Source organism: Salvelinus fontinalis, chromosome 13, assembly GCF_029448725.1.
Source record: "Salvelinus fontinalis isolate EN_2023a chromosome 13, ASM2944872v1, whole genome shotgun sequence".
Lineage (NCBI taxonomy): Eukaryota > Metazoa > Chordata > Actinopteri > Salmoniformes > Salmonidae > Salvelinus > Salvelinus fontinalis.
In genome coordinates, this window is record NC_074677.1 from 19,225,737 (window position 1) to 19,247,806 (window position 22,070).

At 43.2% G+C, this 22,070-nt stretch overlaps 1 protein-coding gene across 6 annotated transcripts in view; it reads right to left on the reverse strand.

Annotated features, from left to right (window-relative positions):
- Nucleotides 1-22,070, reverse strand: part of sh3pxd2b (SH3 and PX domains 2B) — a 62,113-nt gene that overhangs the window by 20,714 nt on the left and 19,329 nt on the right. For all 6 annotated transcript variants that reach the window (XM_055941989.1, XM_055941985.1, XM_055941988.1 and 3 more), the window contains exons 4-5: nt 18,227-18,303; nt 2,944-3,035 (exon numbers count right to left, since the gene is read on the reverse strand). In XM_055941989.1, coding sequence (XP_055797964.1) covers nt 2,944-3,035; nt 18,227-18,303 — 169 coding nt within the window. The remainder of the gene's footprint in view (nt 1-2,943; nt 3,036-18,226; nt 18,304-22,070) is intronic.

Genomic DNA, 22,070 nt, shown 5'->3' on the forward strand with positions numbered 1-22,070 from the left:
CTTTGGTTGCAAATGGTATGAACTTTGAACTCATATTCACCACAGAAGTGATACCTCCTAGCCGTTGAGTTAGCAACAGCTGCTACAAACGCAGGTTAGGAAGGACAGTCAGAGTATCCCGTCTACTACACATCGACGCTACTCCAACGTATCCAGTGACCACCAGAGACATTCTTCAAAGGACAGAGGACTCGGGTTGGCGACACGGTCCATCTACCACCAACCTACTGAAGGGCAGCTCAAAGTAAATATTTATTGCATTATCCTTTTTCAAATGGGCGGTAATTTAGAATGCATAAGATACTGTATTTACGATGGTACAGCTTCGCCTATGTTCCAGTCTCCCGCTCTTTCACTAAAACTCAGCCCCTTCCCTTTGTGTAACAAGCTGTCATATCTATTCCGCCCACTAGAGACGTTTTTCTTTATGACGGCAATTTGTGATCAAGTTATGATTTAATTGTGTATGTGTGATTCTGTGTAATTAGTTAGGTATTTAGTAAATAAATAATTAAACCCAATGTTGTATTGCTGATTCAACTTGTTAGCCAGGATTTTTGCATATAACCAAGGATTTAACACTTTCAGATGAGACTGAATAAAATGTCGATTAATGTGACTGCTATGGATGTAAAATATTACTAAATCTTTAAGAGTTTATTCGGAAGATAACAGCTCTATAAATATTCTTCCGTGGTGTCCCTCTATAGTTAATTATATTTACATGATTAGTTCAATCAAGTAATATTAATTACGGAGAAATTATTTTATAGAATAGCATGTCATAGCAATTAATCTGGCATAGCCAAAGACACGACAACTTTTAACAATGCACATCTCTTAATTTAAATGCATTCCAGGTGACTACTTCATGAAGCTGGTTGAGAGAATGTCAAGAGTGTGCAAAGCTGTCATCAAGGCAAATGGTGGCTACTTTGAAGAATCTCAAATATAAAATATATTTTGATATGTTTAACACTTTTTTGGTAACTACATGATTCCATATGTGTTATTTCATAGTTTTGATGTCTTCACTATTATTCTACAATGTAGAAAATAGTAAAAAATAAAGAAAAACCCTGAAATGAGTAGGTGTGTCCAAACTTTTGACTGGTACTGTATATAGTTGATGTTCATTCACAATCTATGGATTTGAGTGTAAAACGGACCACAGCAAAAAAAAAAAAAGTGCATATCTTTGCAGAAATGTGTCTGGTTAAGATTCGACAGCGTAGATGAGATTGAAACATTACTCCCATAAACCCTGAAGTAGTTTTTGGGATGTGAGAGTTGAACACCTCTCGGCATACATAAATTTAACACATGGGCCTAGCTTTGTGGGAAATGCATTTGAGCATTTAAACGCTTCTCGGCTTATACACTGCCAGTCAGACATAGATAAGAAGCTGTCTGTTATAGAAGAAAAACTGATATAAAAAAAACAAATTAGGACCTGTCAAAAAGTGAGGGAGAAGCAGAGAGCATCTGAGAAGCATCTGGTTTGACACATTTACATATTTCTGGGAAGAAAACCTAGTCTTGCACACCAGCTGTCCCTGGGAAAGCAATAGCTTAAAAAACCTGGTAAAATATGGTTTTAAGAAAAAAGAAAAATTCCCTTTCCAACCAAACCCAAGTGCCTGACATAGAATTCCATCACTTATGTCACATGATGACAGACTGATCAAGACAAGGTGACCAGTCACACACCTTGGTTGACAGCTGTTTTTCTTTATTTTATTTCTATAAAAGGTTGAGGGTCTGAACTTAATATCATGGTCTCTCTGAAAAGCCGTAACCACTAGTAACCCCTCCTGCACTCCAGGCATCTGGTAGCTCAACAACAACACATATGTGATGGGAGAAATGGTGTGGTGACTTTATGATCTAGTGTTGGCACATTGTAACTGACAGGCTGGTTATGACACTAATGTGTGAGATTTACAAGAGAGGGGTCTGCCTTTAGACGGCACGGCGCTCATGCACCCTCAGATGTTCCGCTCCTCTAAGATACACGTTATGTAGCTCCCACTCAGGGAAAACCAACAACTGCTCTCCCATCCACTACAGCAATACCAGAGGGAGCATGACATCATAGTCATTACCCTGTTTTATACTGCCTGGTATGGCAACTGCTCGGCCTCCGACCGCAAGGCACTACAGAGGGTAGTGCGAACGGCCCAGTACATCACTGGGGCCAAGCTTCCTGCCATCCAGGACCTCTATACCAGGCGGTGTCAGAAGACTCCAGCAACCCGAGTCATAGACTGTTCTCTCTGCTACCGCACGGCAAGCGGTACCGGAGCGCCAAGTTTAGGTCCAAGAGGCTTCTAAACAGCTTCTACCCACAAGCCATAAGACTCCTGAACATCTAGTCAAATGGCTACTCAGACTATGGGTAGCCTGTCTGGGTAGCCTCTCCACACCACTGCCACTCTCTGTTGTCATCTATGCATAGTCACTTTAATAACCTACATTACATACTACCTCAACTAACCAGTTCCACCACACATTGACTCTGTACCAGCACCCCCCTGTATATATTGTTATATTTTACTTGTTACATTTATATCTTATTCTTATCCGCATTTTTTTGAAAGTGCACTGTTGGTTTGGGGCTCGTAAGTAAGCATTTCACTGTAAGGTCTACCTGTTGTATTTGGCGCATGTGACTAATACAATTTGATTTGATAGAACCTATTACTGATGGATTGGCTTGATTCAACATGACATCGTGGTCAGGTGGTCAAAAAGCTACTCCATGAAAGAAACCTGCACACAGCATTATGCTATGTGTGTCTTTTTGTAGTCAGAGTGTTTGTTGTTGGCCCAGCACTGGTGTGAACTTTGGGATGTGTATATCACTCAGACACATTTCTGCTGTGCATTCGACTGAGCGACAGAGCGTGCTTCTTAAACTAGAAGGTGTGTTTCGTGGCTTACTCTTTGGGTGGGTTGAGGTCTTCAGGTCGGGTTTCGAAGAACACACGGACCTCCTCACACTGGGAGATGTACACAGGCAGCTGAATCAGAGCCTGCACATAGAGACAGAAACACAGGAAGTTTAGAAAGTTCATCAATCAGAACCAAATGCTGTTTCTAATATTAATTGTATTAATATTAGGGGAATGGGAGAAGTAGTGTTTAGCAGGAAGTACCTAGCCTGTTTGGGATTGGTGGTGTTTAGCAGGAAGTATCTGTATCTAGACTGTTTGGGAGTAGTAGTGCTCAGAAGGAAGTATAAATGCTGTCTGGAAGTAGTAGTGTTTAGTAGGAAGTACCTAGCCTGTTTGGGATTAGTGGTGTTTAGCAGGAAGTACCTAGCCTGTTTGGGATTAGTGATGTTTAGCAGGAAGTACCTAGCCTGTTTGGATGTAGTAGTGTTTAGCAGGAACTCTATGTATCTAGCCTGTTTGGGAGTAGTAGTGTTTAGCAGGAAGTATCTAGCCTGTTTGGATGTAGTAGTGTTTAGCAGGAACTCTATGTATCTAGCCTGTTTGGGAGTAGTAGTGTTTAGCAGGAAGTATCCAGTCTGTTTGGGAGTGGTGGTGTTAAGTAGGAAGTATCTGTATCTAGCCTGTTTGCCAGGGGGACTTCATATTTGACATACCAGTATAATGATGCAGCAGTATGAATGACAGATGCTACATGAGAGGTGCTACATTCACATACCATATCCCCTTGAGTACATTCAGTAGGCCTTTACCCAGGGATTTGGGCTGCAATACACACATCACCCAGCTAGCCCACACTGACATAAATAACCCATCTACCTAGATGGAGCCTAGTCAGCACTCTGCCTAATTCTATTCTATTTCCTGTTTCTAATCTAACATCTTTGATCCTTTTACCCTGTGGGGGCCGGCAGGGCTGTGGCTCTCAAGAGATGAAAGGCTAAGTGGACTGAGATCTCACTTTCTCTTTATCAGCCCAGCCTCAAAGGCCTCAGCACTGAGGTGGTCAAACAAAGAGAATTGCCTCAGTGATCCAACTGATCCAATGCCCAGAACCAGCTGGTGGGTCTCACCGACCACACAGTCATTATTATCACTCTGTGCAGAGAGGTAAGTATGCAGCGCACTCCTCGCTGCCATGAGGCATTTCTCAAGGCTATCACAGGCCCAGAGCCAGCATACGTCTGCTTTTAATAAGGCTAAGTGCCTCAGTACTGTCCTCCCAGAGAGGGGTGACTCTCTCTTTCTCTCTCCCACACAGCCTGAATTATGATATCAATCCTGACGGGCATAAAACACAGCCATCCAGAGTTCAAGGTGCCCTTGTCCGGTGTAACAACTTGCCCTTTTAGGCTCACTGTATGGGAAGCCGTGCCAATGGACTGGTCATGCTTAAAGTGTGAGAGGATTGTCATAGACTCAGCTGAAACCCTGTTCTCCATTAACCTCAGGGTGTGTGTGTGTGTGTGTGTGTGTGTGTGTGTGTGTGTGTTTGCACGCGCGTGTGTGTGTATGCATGAATGCCCAGTGGTTAATTTCAAAGATTAAAATGTATTTTTATGGAAGAAAAATCGGATATTCAGCTGAAATGATACAGTCGGCTAAGAGTCAGATGACGAAAAGTTTTAAGTGTTGACCTCCAGAGGATCCCTCATCCCCTGGTCCTGGTGACTGAACCTGGTGCACTGTGTCTGAGGTTAGGATGACCATCCTCCCCATGGATTTCTCCCCCCTCCACTCTGCCTGTGACCTTGCCAGTCATTAGTATTCTACCCAGAGACTGGAAGCCAGGAGGCACATTACAGCAAATGGACTTTACAGCAGACAACATTTAGATGATTGTGTGTGTGCGTGTCAGACAGAGGACAATGAAGGCGGGAGAGAATATACAGATTTGTATACAAAAGATTAGATTGGTAGTATATTAGATTAGTAGTAGACTATATTAGTAGTAGATTAGTAGTAGATTAGATTAGTATTAGATTAGAAGTAGATTAGATTAGACTAGCGGTAGATTTCATAGTAGAGTAGATTAGTAGTAGATTAGACGAGCGGGAGATTAGTAGTAGATTAGCAGTAGATTATTAATATCAATTTTATCAATCAATTTTATTTTATATAGCCCTTCGTACATCAGATAATATCTCGAAGTGCTGTACAGAAACCCAGCCTAAAACCCCAAACAGCTAGAATGCAGGTGTAATAGATTAGAGTCGATTTGCAGTAGATTAGATTAGTAGCATATTAGAGTAGTAGGAGATTAGATTAGTAGGATAAAACACCGGTAACAGGTCAAAACACTAATAATAGGGTACAACACCTGTAATAGGGTACAACACAGGCAATAGTGTACAACACCGGTAATAAGGGTACAACACCGGTAATAAGGGTACAACACCGGTAATCGGGGTACAACACCGGTAACAAGGGTACAACACCGGTAACAAGGGTACAACACCGGTAACAAGGGTACAACACCGGTAATAAGGGTACAACACCGGTAATAAGGGTACAACACCGGTAATAAGGGTACAACACCGGTAATAAGGGTACAACACCGGTAATAAGGGTACAACACCGGTAATAAGGGTACAACACCGGTAATAAGGGTACAACACCGGTAATAAGGGTACAACACCGGTAATAAGGGTACAACACCAATAGGGTACAACACCAATAGGGTACAACACCGGTAATAAGGGTACAACACCGGTAAAAAGGGTACAACACCGGTAATAAGGGTACAACACCGGTAATAAGGGTACAACAGAGGTAATAAGGGTACAACACCGGTAATAAGGGTACAACACCGGTAATAAGGGTACAACACCGGTAATAAGGGTACAACACCGGTAATAAGGGTACAACACCGGTAATAAGGGTACAACACCGGTAATAAGGGTACAACACCGGTAATAAGGGTACAACACCGGTAATAAGGGTACAACACCAATAGGGTACAACACCAATAGGGTACAACACCGGTAATAAGGGTACAACACCGGTAAAAAGGGTACAACACAGGTAATAGGGTACAACACCGGTAATAAGGGTACAACAGAGGTAATAAGGGTACAACACCGGTAATAAGGGTACAACACCGGTAATAAGGGTACAACACCGGTAATAAGGGTACAACACCGGTAATAAGGGTACAACACCGGTAATAAGGGTACAACACCGGTAATAAGGGTACAACACCAATAGGGTACAACACCAATAGGGTACAACACCGGTAATAAGGGTACAACACCGGTAAAAAGGGTACAACACAGGTAATAAGGGTACAACACCGGTAATAAGGGTACAACACCGGTAATAAGGGTACAACACCGGTAATAAGGGTACAACACCGGTAATAAGGGTACAACACCAATAGTAGCATACAACACCAATAATAGGGCACTACACCATTAGTAGGGTACATAACCAATAATAGGGTACAACACCATAATGGCAAAAACACCAATAATAGGGTACAACACCGTTAATAGGGTACAACACCGGTAATAAGGGTACAACACCGGTAATAAGGGTACAACACCAATAGTAGCATCCCACACCAATAATAGGGCACTACACCAGTAGTAGGGTACATAACCAATAATAGGGTACAATACCATAATGGCGAAAACACCCATAATACGGTACACCACCGGTAATAGGGTACAACACCGGTAATAGGGCACAACACCGGTAATAGGGCACAACACCGGTAATAGGGCACAACACCGGTAATAAGGGTACAACACCGGTAATAAGGGTACAACACCGGTAATAAGGGTACATCACCGGTAATAAGGGTACATCACCGGTAATAAGGGTACAACACCGGTAATAAGGGTACAACACCGGTAATAAGGATACAACACCGGTAATAAGGATACAACACCGGTAATAGGGCACAACACCGGTAATAGGGCACAACACCGGTGATAAGGGTACAACACCGGTGATAAGGGTACAACACCGGTAATAAGGGTACAACACCGGTAATAAGGGTACAACACCGGTAATAAGGGTACAACACCAATAATAGGGTACAAGACCGGTAATAGGGTACAAGACCGGTAATAGGGTACAACACCGGTAATAGGTTACAACACCGGTAATAAGGGTACAACACCGGTAATAGGGTACAACACCGGTAATAAGGGTACAACACCGGTAATCGGGTACAACACAGGTAATAGGGTACAACACAGGTAATAGGGTACAACACAGGTAATAGGGTACAACACTAATAATAGGGTACAACACCGGTAATAAGGGTACAACACCGGTAATAAGGGTACAACACCAATAATAGGGTACAACACCGGTAATAAGGGTACAACACCGGTAATAAGGGTACAACACCAATAATAGGGTACAACACCGGTAATAAGGGTACAACACCGGTAATAAGGGTACAACACCGGTAATAAGGGTACAACACCGGTAATAAGGGTACAACACCGGTAATAAGGGTACAACACCGGTAATAAGGGTACAACACCGGTAATAAGGGTACAACACCAATAATAGGGTACAACACCGGTAATAAGGGTACAACACTGGTAATAAGGGTACAACACTGGTAATAAGGGTACAACACCGGTAATAAGGGTACAACACCGGTAATAAGGATACAACACCGGTAATAAGGATACAACACCGGTGATAAGGGTACAACACCGGTAATAAGGGTACAACACCGGTAATAAGGGTACAACACCGGTAATAAGGGTACAACACCAATAATAGGGTACAACACCGGTAATAGGGTACAAGACCGGTAATAGGGTACAACACCGGTAATAGGGTACAACACCGGTAATAAGGGTACAACACCGGTAATAGGGTACAACACCGGTAATAAGGGTACAACACCGGTAATCGGGTACAACACAGGTAATAGGGTACAACACAGGTAATAGGGTACAACACAGGTAATAGGGTACAACACTAATAATAGGGTACAACACCGGTAATAAGGGTACAACACCGGTAATAAGGGTACAACACCAATAATAGGGTACAACACCGGTAATAAGGGTACAACACCGGTAATAAGGGTACAACACCAATAATAGGGTACAACACCGGTAATAAGGGTACAACACCGGTAATAAGGGTACAACACCGGTAATAAGGGTACAACACCGGTAATAAGGGTACAACACCGGTAATAAGGGTACAACACCGGTAATAAGGGTACAACACCGGTAATAAGGGTACAACACCAATAATAGGGTACAACACCGGTAATAAGGGTACAACACTGGTAATAAGGGTACAACACTGGTAATAAGGGTACAACACTGGTAATAAGGGTACAACACTGGTAATAAGGGTAAAACACCGGTAATAAGGGTACAACACCGGTAATAAGGGTACAACACCGGTAATAAGGGTACAACACCGGTAATAAGGGTACAACACCAATAATAGGGTACAACACCAATAATAGGGTACAACACCGGTAATAGGGTACAACACCGGTAATAAGGGTACAACACCAATAATAGGGTACAACACCGGTAATAAGGGTACAACACCGTTAATAGGGTACAACGGCGGTAATAAGGGTACAACACCGGTAATAGGGTACAACACCGGTAATCGGGTACAACACAGGGAATAGGGTACAACACCGGTAATAGGGTACAACACCGGTAAAAAGGGTACAACACCGGTAATAGGGTACAACACCGGTAATAGGGTACAACACCGGTAATAGGGTACAACACCGGTAATAAGGGTACAACACCGGTAATAAGGGTACAACACCGGTAATAGGGTACAACACCGGTAATCGGGTACAACACAGGGAATAGGGTACAACACCGGTAATAGGGTACAACACCGGTAATGGGGTACAACACCGGTAATGGGGTACAACACCGGTAATGGGGTACAACACCAATAATAGGATACAATACTGGTAATAAGGTACAACACCAATAATGTCTATTTCTATGTTTGTGCTAATATGGTTCCCAATTAGAGGCAGCTGTTTATCGTTGCCTCTGAGTGATAGATGGATGCCGCCTTCCTTGGTGGCAGACGGAAGGTAATAATGGAGGACAGCGACGACCCCAGGGTTCGCGGCCACAGAAAGCCCCAGCACAACCCCAAGATTGTTTTGGGCGCGGCACAAAGGGTGGTCGGTCGAGCCGAGGAGAGCGCCAGTGCCCGCTTGGGAGTCGATGGAACAATGTGAGGAAGGATACCGAAGAGAGGGGTTAGCATGGAGTAGGCTGCAGCGCAGGTGGGCTGAAGAGCGGGTCATCAGTCCGGTGCCATCTGTGCCGGCTCCACACATCAGATCTCCAGTGCGCCTCCCCAGCCCGATACGTCATGTGCCGGTTCCCTGCATTCGCCCAGAAGTGCGTGACACCAGTCCGGTGCCACCTGTACCGGCTCCACGCACTAGGCCTCCTGCGACGGTCCACGGTCCGGAACCTCCTGCGACGGTCCACGGTCCGGAACCTCCTGCGACGGTCCACGGTCCGGAACCTCCTGCGACGGTCCACGGTCCGGAACCAGAACAGTATGTTAGGCCCTGATCTGCCATGGGCTACACTAGTTAATTTAGCAGACAAGATTTGCCTAGAATTCCATGGCATTATTTTATAGTATGAAGAGTACAATTGAACAAATCTGAATAAAATATAAAGGATATTTTCTCCAAACTATGAGGGAGTGCGCACATACGGCTATTCTGTGTTGAACGTTTAACAAAGAAACAGGTACTCCTATGTGCTTAATTTAGAGTTGTTTATGTAACTTTAGTTGTGATACAAATGTTGGGCTATTTGTTTAGATTTTTAATACAGTCTAAGGCTGCATGATGAGATTTATGATGATTTGAAAAAAGTCGCATGAAAGGCATGAGCTCTGCTTTGGTTTTTTAAGCAGGCTGCACACACTTCATCAGTCTCTCATTCACAATTTGACAAGCAACTTGATAATGCTTAGAATTTCCCAGCTTTCCTTTTGTGTGGCCATAATGCCCCCTAAAAAAATCCATGCCTTTTGCGGCCAGTGGCCGTTGTGCCCTTGGGCTGAATATAATAATTATAATTTCCTTCTCCCGGCTGCGTGCCGAAGCACCTCTCACTCACATGGCTCTCCGTCACGTGATCAGGTTTTTCTCACAAGCTACAAGTGAAGACAGCCACATCGGGGACGCAACTGCGAACGTTCGTATCTAATTACGAGACGCATATGGAAGATATTGGAAGAACTGTCCACATTTACTTTTCATCAGCCAACAATATGAGTAGGCCTAACGAACAGCAAAAGCACTAGCCTATGTTAATCTACTATCCCCCATAGTATAAAAGTTTATTAATTTTCCAAACATAGTCTGGGGTAGTTGTGGGCGGTGATAGATTTAAGGGAACAACTGCAGTAATAGGGTACAGCAGCGGTAATAGTGTACAACAGCTGTAATAGGGTACAACAGCTGTAATAGGGTACAGTAGCAGAAATAGCGTACAACTGGAGTACAACCCTACTGTATATGGTCCATCCAGAACATCTGGAACCGGTGCTTGAGGAAGGCCTGTAGCACCATCAAGGACCCCCCACACGCCCGCCACAAGCTGTTCACTCCCTCACCGTCGGGCAGACGGTATCGGAGCATAAGGTCTGATACCAACAGACTCAGAGACAATTTCAATCTACAAGCCATCAGACTGCTGAACACTTGAACTGGACTGACTACCTGCTGTGATTCTCTGCACCTTAGCACATATGCACTCACTCACAGATGCGCACACACACACACACACACACACACACACACACACACACACACACACACACACACACACACACACACACAACTGCTGCTACCAAACTAATTATGATAGCTAAATACTGCACAATTGAAACACTGGTTTCAGATGGACTACATATCATTGAAAATGAGACCCTGGTTTCAACGGGCTCCCCAGATTAAATAAAAGTTAAATAACTTCTTAAGGCTAGGGGGTGCTGTTGTCACTATTTATGGTAATCGTGTAATTTTTTAAACGGCTTCCTACAAAATTCTTGATCGTACAATATGCATATTATTATTATTATTGGATAGAAAACAGTCTATAGTTTCTATAGGAGTTTAAATTTTGTCTCTAAGTGGAACAGAACTCATTCTACAGCAATTTCCCTGACATGGAGTCAGATTTCAGAAATGTTGGCCCCTGTTCTGGAGTCAGTTTTAAGGCCAATGTTATTCCTATGAGTATACGGACACTGCTTACGTCTTCCCCTGGATGCCTTTACGTGATGACGATTTGAATGGGGTCGATTGCGCAATCACAGGCACTATAAATAAAAAAACCTGTAGCTAGGAACTCTTTTCTTGCTGTGTCATGCGCGCGGCGGCCACCGACCCGCACTTGTTCCAAGCATTAGTGTAGGGAGTAATATTACTCTGGTCATGTTTCTACTCGTTATAGGAGTTAAAAACATCATAAGGTAGTTAATTTAAAGCGTTTTATAGCAATTTATATCCGTTTAGTGCGATTTTGGGACATTTATTTCTAAAACGCTGTGAATCTCTGGGCACGCTTCCAGTTCATGCCGAACGCAGTTGGCATTTCCACATGGCAAGAGGACAGCTTTCCACCAAAAGACGATTAGACCCAAGAAAGGATCCTTTGCCCAAGATACTGATGGAAGAACAGCTCAAAGTAGGAACAATTTATTATGATAAATCGTGTTTCTGTCGAAAAATGTTAGTGGCTTAGGACGCCATCTTTTTTGACGTAGCTTCGCTTGGCGCAAACTGTATTGAAAAGTAAGGATAATTTAAAAAATGTAATTCCGCGATTGTATTAAGAATTAAATTGTCTATCAATCGCTGTCCACCCTATATTTTTTAGTCACGTTTATGAGTATTTATGTATACGAGTAGATCACTGTCTAATATGGCGCACGAACATTTTCTCACCAGCTGGGCTACTTTTCCCATTGTCTAACCATGATTTTGGTGGCTAAATATGCACATTTTCGAACAAACTGTATATGTATGTTGTAATGTGATGTTACAGGGGTGTCATCTGAAGAATTCTGAGAAGGTTAGTGAAAAAAATATTATATTTTGGCGATGTTTACGTTATCGCTCTCTTTGGCTAGAATCAATGCTGGGGTAATGTTTGCACATGTGCTATGCTAATATAACGATTTATTGTGTTTTCGCTGTAAGACACTTAGAAAATCTGAAATATTGTCTGTATTCACAGGATCTGTGTCTTTCGATTAGTGTATGCTGTGTATTTTTACGAAATGTTTGATGATTAGTAGTTAGGTAAACACGTTGCTCATTGTAATTATTCTAGTCCATTTGTGACGGTGGGTGCAATTGTAAACTATGCCATCTACCTGAAATATGCACATTTTTCTAACAAAACCTATCCTTTACCATAAATATGTTATCAGACTGTCATCTGATGAGTTTTTTTCTTGGTTAGGGGCTATAAATATCTTAGTTTAGTCGAATTGGTGATAGCTACTGGTGTTGGTGGACAAATAAAAGATGGTGGATTATGCTAATGTGTTTTTAGCTAATAGATTTACATCTTTACATATTGTGTCTTCCCTGTAAAACATTTTAAAAATCGGACATGTTGGCTGGATTCACAAGATCTGTGTCTTTCATTAGCTGTATTGGACTTTAATGTGTGAAAGTTAAATATTTAAAAAATATATTTTTTTTGAATTTCGCGGCTCTGCCTTTTCAGTGGGGGTGGAACCACAGGGTGTGCCGCTAGCGGAACGTGTGTCCTTGAAAGGATAAAATCTAACTTGCTCCCCAATCCCAATCCCATTTTCCCCAAAACATTGGAGTAAATATTGGATTATACATTGTGCTTCCAGGATTATACTTATGCTAAAATATGTATTATACTCCACTGAGCCACTTACTTTATGTTCATATTCTTATCTTGTATTATTTCTTATTGTTGTTGCATTGTTGAGCAGGAACCTGCAAGTAAGTATTTCATTGGACGATGTATACTATGTGCATCCTTCCCGTACATACGACTAATAAAATAGAAGCTTGATACTTGAAACTTATATATTCTCAAGGCATCAACCTCTACTTTTCTAAAAGCAGAAACTCCAGAATGGGGAATTCCATGCGAGTCAGGTTTATGCTTCACTCAGAATTTGACAGAAAGGTTGAAATGGTGAACCCCCCGAGCCAAACATGAAAGGAACCATAAAGTAAACACCTTCTACGTTTCACTCTGTCAGCCTGACCAGCCCCCCCACCCCCACAAAACAGCCAGCGTAACCAGCCCCCCCACCCCCATCCCTCCAAACCAGCCAGCCTGGACCAGCCCCCCCACCCCCATCCCTCCAAACCAGCCAGCGTGACCAGGCAGAACCACAGACCTTTGATCTGACTCCCACTCCCCCTTCAAAGCCCCTCACCCAGGGGTTTAAAGAACCAGGGAGGGGGCTGAAGGCCAGGGAGTGGATGATTCACCTGTCACTTCACTAACAAGAAGCAGTATGAGTAGCAGGGTATATCATACAGGTTAGGGCAGCTGATAAATGGCAAGCCACCAACACAGTCAACAGAGCCTAAGGAGAAGATGTAGGTGGTCGTAGGGCTAGACATTGAATTATCCAAAGCTACAGTATTACCAGATTGCTTTGTTAAAGGGACATTTCTAAAATGTTCTACTTCCTAGTGCTGGAGATGATAAATATGAAGTTGAACATTTTGGACATTTCCCTTTAAGCCCTCTCAGACAGAGAAGAGAGGAGTTGTAATTCAAGTATTTGTAAAACAACAACACATTTCAAAACACCACCTAAAACATATTTCAGGTACATTTTAGGTGCCAATAAAATATATTTTGATATATTGCTTTTTTTTACTTCAATGTGTTCATTTGTATTGCGGATGTCAATAGATCTACAGTGCCTTGCAAAAGTATTCCTCCCTCTTGGCGTTTTTCCTATTTTGTTGCATTACAACCTGTAATATAAATAGATTTTATTTGGATTTCATGTAATGGACATACACAAAATAGTCCAAATTGATGAAGTGAAATAAAAAAATAAAAAAAATGGAAAAGTGGTGTGCTTATATATTCACCCTCTTTGCTATGAAGCCCCTAAATAAGATCTGGTGCAACCAATTACCTTCAGAAGTCACATAATTAGTTAAATAAAGTCCACCTGTGTGCAATCTAAGTGTCACATGATATGTCACATGATCTCAGTATATATACACCTGTTCTGAAAAGCCCCAGAGTCAGCAACACCACTAAGCAAGAGGCACCACCAAGCAAGCGGCACCATGAAGACCAAGGAGCTCTCCAAACAGGTCAGAGACAAAGTCGTGGAGAAGTACAGATCAGGGTTGGGTTATAAAATAATCCTAAACTTTGAACATCCCACAGAGCACCATTACATCCGTTATTAAAAAAATGGAAAGAATATGGGACCACAAACCTGCCAAGAGAGGGCCGCCCACCAAAACTCACAGACCAGGCAAGGAGGGCATTAATCAGAGAGGCAACAAAGAGACCAAAGATAACCCTGAAGGAGCTGCAAAACTCCACTGCGGAGATTGGAGTATTTGTCCATTGGACAACTTTAAGCTGTACACTCCACAGAGCTGGGCTTTGGCCAGAAAAAAAGCCATTGCTTAAAGAAAAAAATAAGCAAACACGTTTGATGTTCACCAAAAGGCATGTGGGAGACTCACCAAACATATAGAAGAAGGTACTCTGGTCAGATGAGACTAAAATTTAGCTTTTTGGCCATCAAGTTAAATGCTATGTCTGGCGCAAACCCAACACCTCTCATCACCCCAAGAACACAATCCCCACCGTGAAGCATGGTGGTGGCAGCATCATGCTGTGGGGATGTTTTTAAATCGTTAGGGACTGGGAAACTGGTCTTAATTGAAAGAATGATGGATGGCGCTAAATACAGGGAAATTCTTGAGGGAAACCTGTTACAGTCTTCCAGAGATTTGAGACTGGGACAAAGGTTTACTTTCCAGCAGGCCATTGACCCTAAGCACACTGCTATTTTATTTTTTATTTATTTTATTTAACCTTTATTTAACCAGGTAGGCAAATTGAGAACACGTTCTCATTTACAATTGCGACCTGGCCAAGATAAAGCAAAGCAGTTCGACACATACAACAACACATAGTTACACATGGAGTAAAAACAAACATATAGTCAATAATACAGTGAAAAAAATAAAAGTCTATATACAATGTGAGCAAGTGAGGTGAGATAAGGGAGGTGAAGGCAAACAGATATATGTATAAATAAATAAAAATATAAAAAGGCCATGGAGGCGAAGTGAGTACAACACAGCAAGTAAAATAAAAAAATAAAATAAAATAAAAAACACTGGAATGGTTGGTTTGCATTGGAAGAAAGTGCAAAGTAGAGACATAAATAATGGGGTGCAAAGGAGCAAAATAAATTAATAAATAAATACAGTAGGTAAAGAGGTAGTTGTTTGGGCTAAATTGTAGATGGGTTATGTACAGGTGCAGTAATCTATGAGCTGCTCTGACAGCTGGTGCTTAAAGCTAGTGAGGGAGATAGGTGTTTCCAGTTTCAGAGATTTTTGTAGTTCGTTCCAGTCATTGGCAGCTGTAATTGCTGCAAAAGGTGGCTCTAGAAAGTATTGACTTTGGGGGGATGAATAGTTATGCATGCTCAAGTTTTCAGTTTTTCGGTATTTTTTCTTGTTTGTCTCACAATAAAAAATATTTTGCATCCTCAAAGTGGTATGCATGTTTTGTAAATCAAATGATACAAACCCCAAGAAAATCTATTTTAATTCCAGGTTGTAAGGCAACAAAATAGGAAAAATGCCAAGGGGGATGAATACTTTCGCAAGCTACTGTATATCTATTTTAGTTCTCTATGGAACCCACAACAACGGAAAACTTGACTGCAGACCAGAAGTTCTATTTAATAGATAGTGTTGTGTTTTTATATTTGTTTTCATTTCTATTCGTTTTTAGATTTGTATTTGAAATTCCATTTAGTTTCAGTTCATTTTCAGACCAGATTTGCTAGATTTGATTTAGTTTTAGTCGTATACAAATATTTCTATTTGTTTTTTTGATTATTTGGTTTCAGTTTTGATTTTAGTGTGAGGGACAGAAAGAATGCTTAGAGACTAAGAGTCACTTGGGTTTTAGAGTTTTTTGGGATGTAACTTCTTGAGATTGGGGGGCAGTAATACATAAGGTGATGGGTCAGGTCAGGTCATAGGTTAGATAGACATTCTAGCCAATGAACGGGCAGATACGCTTATGAACAACAGGCGCAATGTTTTTCTCAAAGTTGCCAGAACGCCACGTGTGCCTACTTGTATCAGTACATTCGTAACAGCCTAAACATTACAAAACTTCAATTCAATAAAATAAGCCTCACATAGCAAATTATCAATTACATTTTATATTGACCAAATTCGATACTCTCTCAATGACCTCCATTAAAAAAAAGAATTACCCACCAGCTTCAGTAGCTTAAAAACCCCACAAAAGCTTAAACTCCCATTAGAATTTGCATAATTCATGATGTTTTTTTTAATTACATTTTGTTTTGGAGTCAAAGATAATAGCTTTAGTATAGTTTACATTTTTCAAACGGGTTTGTTAATTATTTTATTTTCATTACCTAAATAGTTTTTTCATGATTAGCTTTCACTTTAGTTTCAGATTTAGTTTAGTATAATAACCAGGCATAGAAGTCTGAAACTAAACTACACCCTGATCGGCTTCACCTGTCCTTGTGCTTGTCTCCACCCCCCTCCAGGTGTCGCCCATCTTCCCCATTATCCCCTGTGTATTTATACCTGTGTTCTCTGTCTGTCTGTGTCAGTTCGTCTTGTTTGTCAAATCAACCAGTGTTTTTGTCTCAGCTCCTGCTTTTACCCAGTCTCTCTTTTCTTGCCCTCCTGGTTTTGACCCTTGCCTGTCCTGACTCTGAGCCTGCCGTTCTGTACCTTTGCCCCACCTCTGGATTATTGACCTCTGCCTACCCTAACCCTGAGCCTGCCTGCCGTCCTGTACATCCCAATAGGACCCACTGAGGTATCCTGACCCCTAGGGCTCCCCCTCCCAAGACATGTGTACCCCATCTCACTCAACAGTGACCTGGCTTCATAAACAAAGGCTCTCTTGCAACATGCCAGGGAATATGTTGTTTTTAAGAGCATGACCACCTTGCAAAACAGTTACCAGGCAAAAAAGGCAGTTTATAGGGCAGCCCTTTAAAATTAAACACAAGGCCTGGTGATGTTGCTGACTGGGGCAAGCTCAGCACTGCTCATAACCTCTGCCCTGCATAGTGGACAGATAGGTTTCCACAGAGATAACACAGCACCACTATCGCCCGCCACAGAGGTGGATTCTTCTTTCCCTTCCCACAAAGAGCAAAACACAGACTCTGCTTTGTTTTGTCTCAGTCAGCCATGTTCCAGACTGCCTTCAGTTTCCTCAATGTCTAATTCCTGAAGAAAATATATTTTCGAGGATGACTGAGTTTGTTATCTTATATTTCCCATTGGGCAAAGATAAACATCGAGAATATGCATGTTTCCAACATTCCAAGTGTATTGGGTCTTTGTATAGAGAGACACATCAACTAAAGCAAAGCAGAGAATGGATATGACAGGTCAGTGGAACTAGATGTGACTCTGGCCTCTAGGAATCATAGCTGGTGGGTGCATGGATTTCAAAACAGTCTCATTCTGACAGCCATGCTATCTGAATACCCTCACTGCTGTGTCTATCACAGAGCACATACTTAGATTTCTAAACAACAGGAGTCCTTGTTCAATTGTTTTGGGTGGCAGAAAGGCAGCCTATTGGTTAGAGTGTTGCTGGTTCAAATCCCTGAGCCGGCAAGGTGAAAAATATGTTGATGTGCCCTTGAGCAAGGCACTTAACCCTAATTGCTCCTGTAAGTCGCTCTGGATAAGAGCGTACGCTAAATGACTAAAATGTTCAGATTTGATCTGTGAAGTGAACCACGTGAGGGAAGGCTCTGGGAAGCAGGCTCAAGGATGCATTCCTAGCTCTAATCTGGACCTCTATCTACCACAGAGATATGTTCCTAATACTCAAGGATTTGGTTCCCCTCCAGGTTTCTTTCTGTTCCTAAGTTTTAGCTTGCTGTTAGGGATTCAGGCCTGGGCCCTATTGTTGTTTCTTCCATGACGGGTGAGTGTGAAAGCTTAAATACCCCTGAATTTCCCCACCAGCTGAGCCAGTACTCACCCCGCAGTACTCGTTGATAGGCCTCAGGCGCTTCATGGCCACATCCCTGATATGGCTTCTCCTGAACAGGATCTTCCCTGGAAGGAAGAAGAAAAACTGTAGATCCTAAAGACTGGTTTTCCAAAGATACCCAGCCCTCTAGCCTCCCCTCTTCTCCCAGTCCTCAACCATGACCTCACACTATCTTTAATAAAGGCTCAAACTGTATGAGTATTCATTACTTGTTTTCCTTTTCAATGGTGTCGATTCACAGTAGTTGTGGCAATTATACAAGTAGGCATACAACGTGATAAATACTCCATAACTGCACTACTCGTTTTTTTCTGAATATACTGTACTGACTTTTTCTAAAAAGCCTACATTGGATACCTTCCCATGCAGTATAACATGTAGGCTACATGGACATTTAACCATTCAGGAATGTTATTAAAAACCTTTCAAGGTCCAACTGATACTGTGCTTCTAAAGAAACACACTAGTCTAGACTAAAAACTGATTCACTTTACTCCCAACAAATGATCTCATGGTACATTTGGAATGGTAACAGTAGGCTTACACACACTTCAGGTGTGCAGCTGTGGTTGGGAGAGAGTAACATCGGCAAGGGGGTTAAGGATCCATCAAGGGAGGAAAAGGTGCTTGGGAGAGCAGAGACAGGGACCTCGCATTGACCAGTACTTCTTACGAAGCAGCCAGTCAAATCAGTCGAATGAAGCACAGCGACGGGACGCAAACCAAAGTTCGCAGAGCATCAGTACCCCTGTAACGGAGGAGGATAACACAAGCACAGAAATGCCAGTGGATGAACTCACCCAACCACAGAGACCTCTAAAAGAGGAAAAGGTCAAAGGGTACAGACCGAGTGTGAAGTGGCCCAAAGCTGTTGAAAAGAGAGAGTGGGAAACAATCAACAACGACCTGACAAATCTTGGAACAACAGGTAGGAACAGCAGAGAAAAAGCTTGAAAGGATGGGAGACATTATCTACCACTACGGAGAAGAGCGCTTTGGAGTAAACGAAAGGAGAAGTGGCAAGACACCACCCGCGCCAGCCAAATCTAGGAGGCAGCAAGAGATCGAGATACTTGTCAGAGAGAGAAGGCAGCTGAGAAAGCAGTGGAAGAAGGCCTCTGATGCAGAGAGAGAAGGTCTCATGCTACTCCAAGCAGACATCAAATGTCGGCTGGCAACCTTGCGAAGAGCGGAAAACTTAAGGAAACTTCGTAGGAAGAAGGAACACTCAAGAACACGGTTCTATAAAAAACCCTTTAAGTTTGTCAAAGACCTCTTCGCAAAGGAAAAGTGCGGAATCCTAAAAACTCCAAAGCCAGAACTGGAAGAACATCTGGAAAAGGTCCACCAGGACACGAAAAGGCATGAGCAGATAATCATCCCACATGACATCCCACCTATTCAACCACCAGAATTCAATCTGGACACTGACCCTCCAAAATGGAAGGAAGTAGAGAACGTTGTCCGACGAGCAAGAGCGGCCTCGGCTCCTGGGCCTAATGGAGTACCATATAAGCTCTACAAGAACGCCCCGGATGTTCTACGCTTTCTTTGGAGGCTCACGAGGATAGTGTGGCAGAAGGAAATAATACCAAAGGCATGGCGAAGGGCTGGTGGTGTGCTAATCCCGAAAGAGAAGGATGCGACAGACATCAGTCAATTCCGACCAATCTCCCTTCTCAACGTCGAAGGGAAGCTCTTTTTCAGTATAATAGCACAGAGGCTGTCCACTTACCTGGAAAGGAACAAGTACATTGATACATCTGTACAGAAAGCAGGCATTCCTGGTTTCTCTGGTTGCCTGGAACATACTAGTATGATTTGGCACCAGATCCAAACAGCTAAGAAGGACAAGAGAGACCTTTATGTCATCTTCCTCGACCTGGCCAATGCCTTTGGCTCAGTTCCCCATGAACTCCTCTGGGAATCCTTCAACTTTTTCCACGTACCAGAACCCATCACTACACTGGTAAAGGCCTATTTCCAAGACCTGCAATTGTGTTTCACAACACCTGACTTCACAACAACATGGCAGCGCTTGGAAGTGGGCATAATGGCAGGCTGTACAATTTCACCTCTGGCCTTCACTATGGCCATGGAAGTCATCATCAGGGCATCGAGATGGGTGGTCGGCGGTGAGAGAACTAAGGAAGGGCTCCGTCTCCCACCTATCCGAGCATACATGGATGACATGACTACACTGACCACCACTGCAGCATGCACCAGGCGGCTACTTGCAAAACTGCAGGATAACATCAAGTGGGCCCGGATGAAAATCAAGCCAAGCAAATCTCGAAGCATCTCCATAGTCAAGGGACAGCTTAAAGATGTGAGGTTCTGCATTGGAGATGACCCAATACCAACGGTGTCTGAGCAACCCGTCAAGAGCCTGGGTAGATGGTACAACGAAAGCCTCCGGGATAAAGATCAAGTGCAGCAAGTAAGACAGGACATCGCCGACGGTCTTGAGAACATCAACAAGACCCTACTGCCTGGGAAGCTCAAGCTTTGGTGCCTACAGTTTGGGCTTCTCCCCCGGGTAATGTGGCCACTCACCGTCTATGAGGTCCCAATAACAACAGTGGAGAAGATGGAGCGAACCATTACCTCATACGTGAAGAAATGGCTGGGTGTCCCACGATGCCTGAGTAACATCGGCCTCTATGGCAAAGGGGTCCTTGAACTACCTCTTACAAGTCTAACGGAGGAGTACAAGTGCTCTAAAGTAAGACTTCAGATGACATTGAAGGACTCCAAAGACCAGACCATTAGCAAGGCTGCACCTCCCCTACAAACTGGACGGAAATGGACATCATCCAAGGCTGTGCAGCAAGCAACATCAGCCCTGAGACACCAAGACATTGTGGGGAATATCCAGCATGGAAGAGGAGGCTTTGGCCTGGCAGCAAGCAAACCAACGTTCCATAAGGCAACAACATCTGAACGCAGGAAGCTGGTGGTCGAGGAGGTGCGCAGACAGGAGGAGACTAGAAGAAGTGCAAAGGCTGTCTCTCTTGCTAAACAAGGGCAATGGACGCGGTGGGAAGGCCTGGAGAGGAGAAAGATCAACTGGAGTGAGCTTTGGCAAATGGAGGCAAGCAACATCAGCTTCATCATTAGAGCTGTTTATGATGTGCTTCCATCACCAAAAAACCTACATCAATGGTATGGCGAGGATCCGACCTGCCCCCTCTGCCCAGCTCCAGCGACTCTCAGGCATATAATGACAGGTTGCAAGACCAGCCTCTCACAAGGCCGCTACACCTGGAGGCACAATCAGGTCCACAAGAGCCTGGCTGCAGCACTTGAGACCAAGAGGAGTGCAACCAATTCTTTACCTCCAAAAACAAGCAATCCCGTCAAAACAACAACATTCATCCGGGAGGGACAGAAAAGGTCCAAGTATCCTCCTACAAAGCCAGAAACTGGACACCTAGGCATGGCCCGGGACTGGAAGATGCTTGTCGATATTGGCCAGCAACTCATTTTTCCACCTGAGATTGTTTCTACCAACCTTAGGCCAGACATGGTACTCTGGTCCCCTTCACGAAAGGCTGTGTACATCATAGAGCTCACAGTCCCATGGGAAAACTCTGTTGAAGAGGCCTACGAGCGTAAGAAACTGCGTTACACAGAGTTGGCAGCAGACGCAACTCAGCGTGGCTGGAATGCAAAAGTCTGGCCAGTTGAAGTGGGATGCAGAGGATTCGTGGCTTCTTCCACCATCAGGTTGCTGAAAGAACTTGGAATCCATGGACAGGCTCTGCGGCAGACCGTCAGAGCAGTTTCTCAAGCAGCTGAAAGAGGCAGCCAGTGGATCTGGATCAAACGG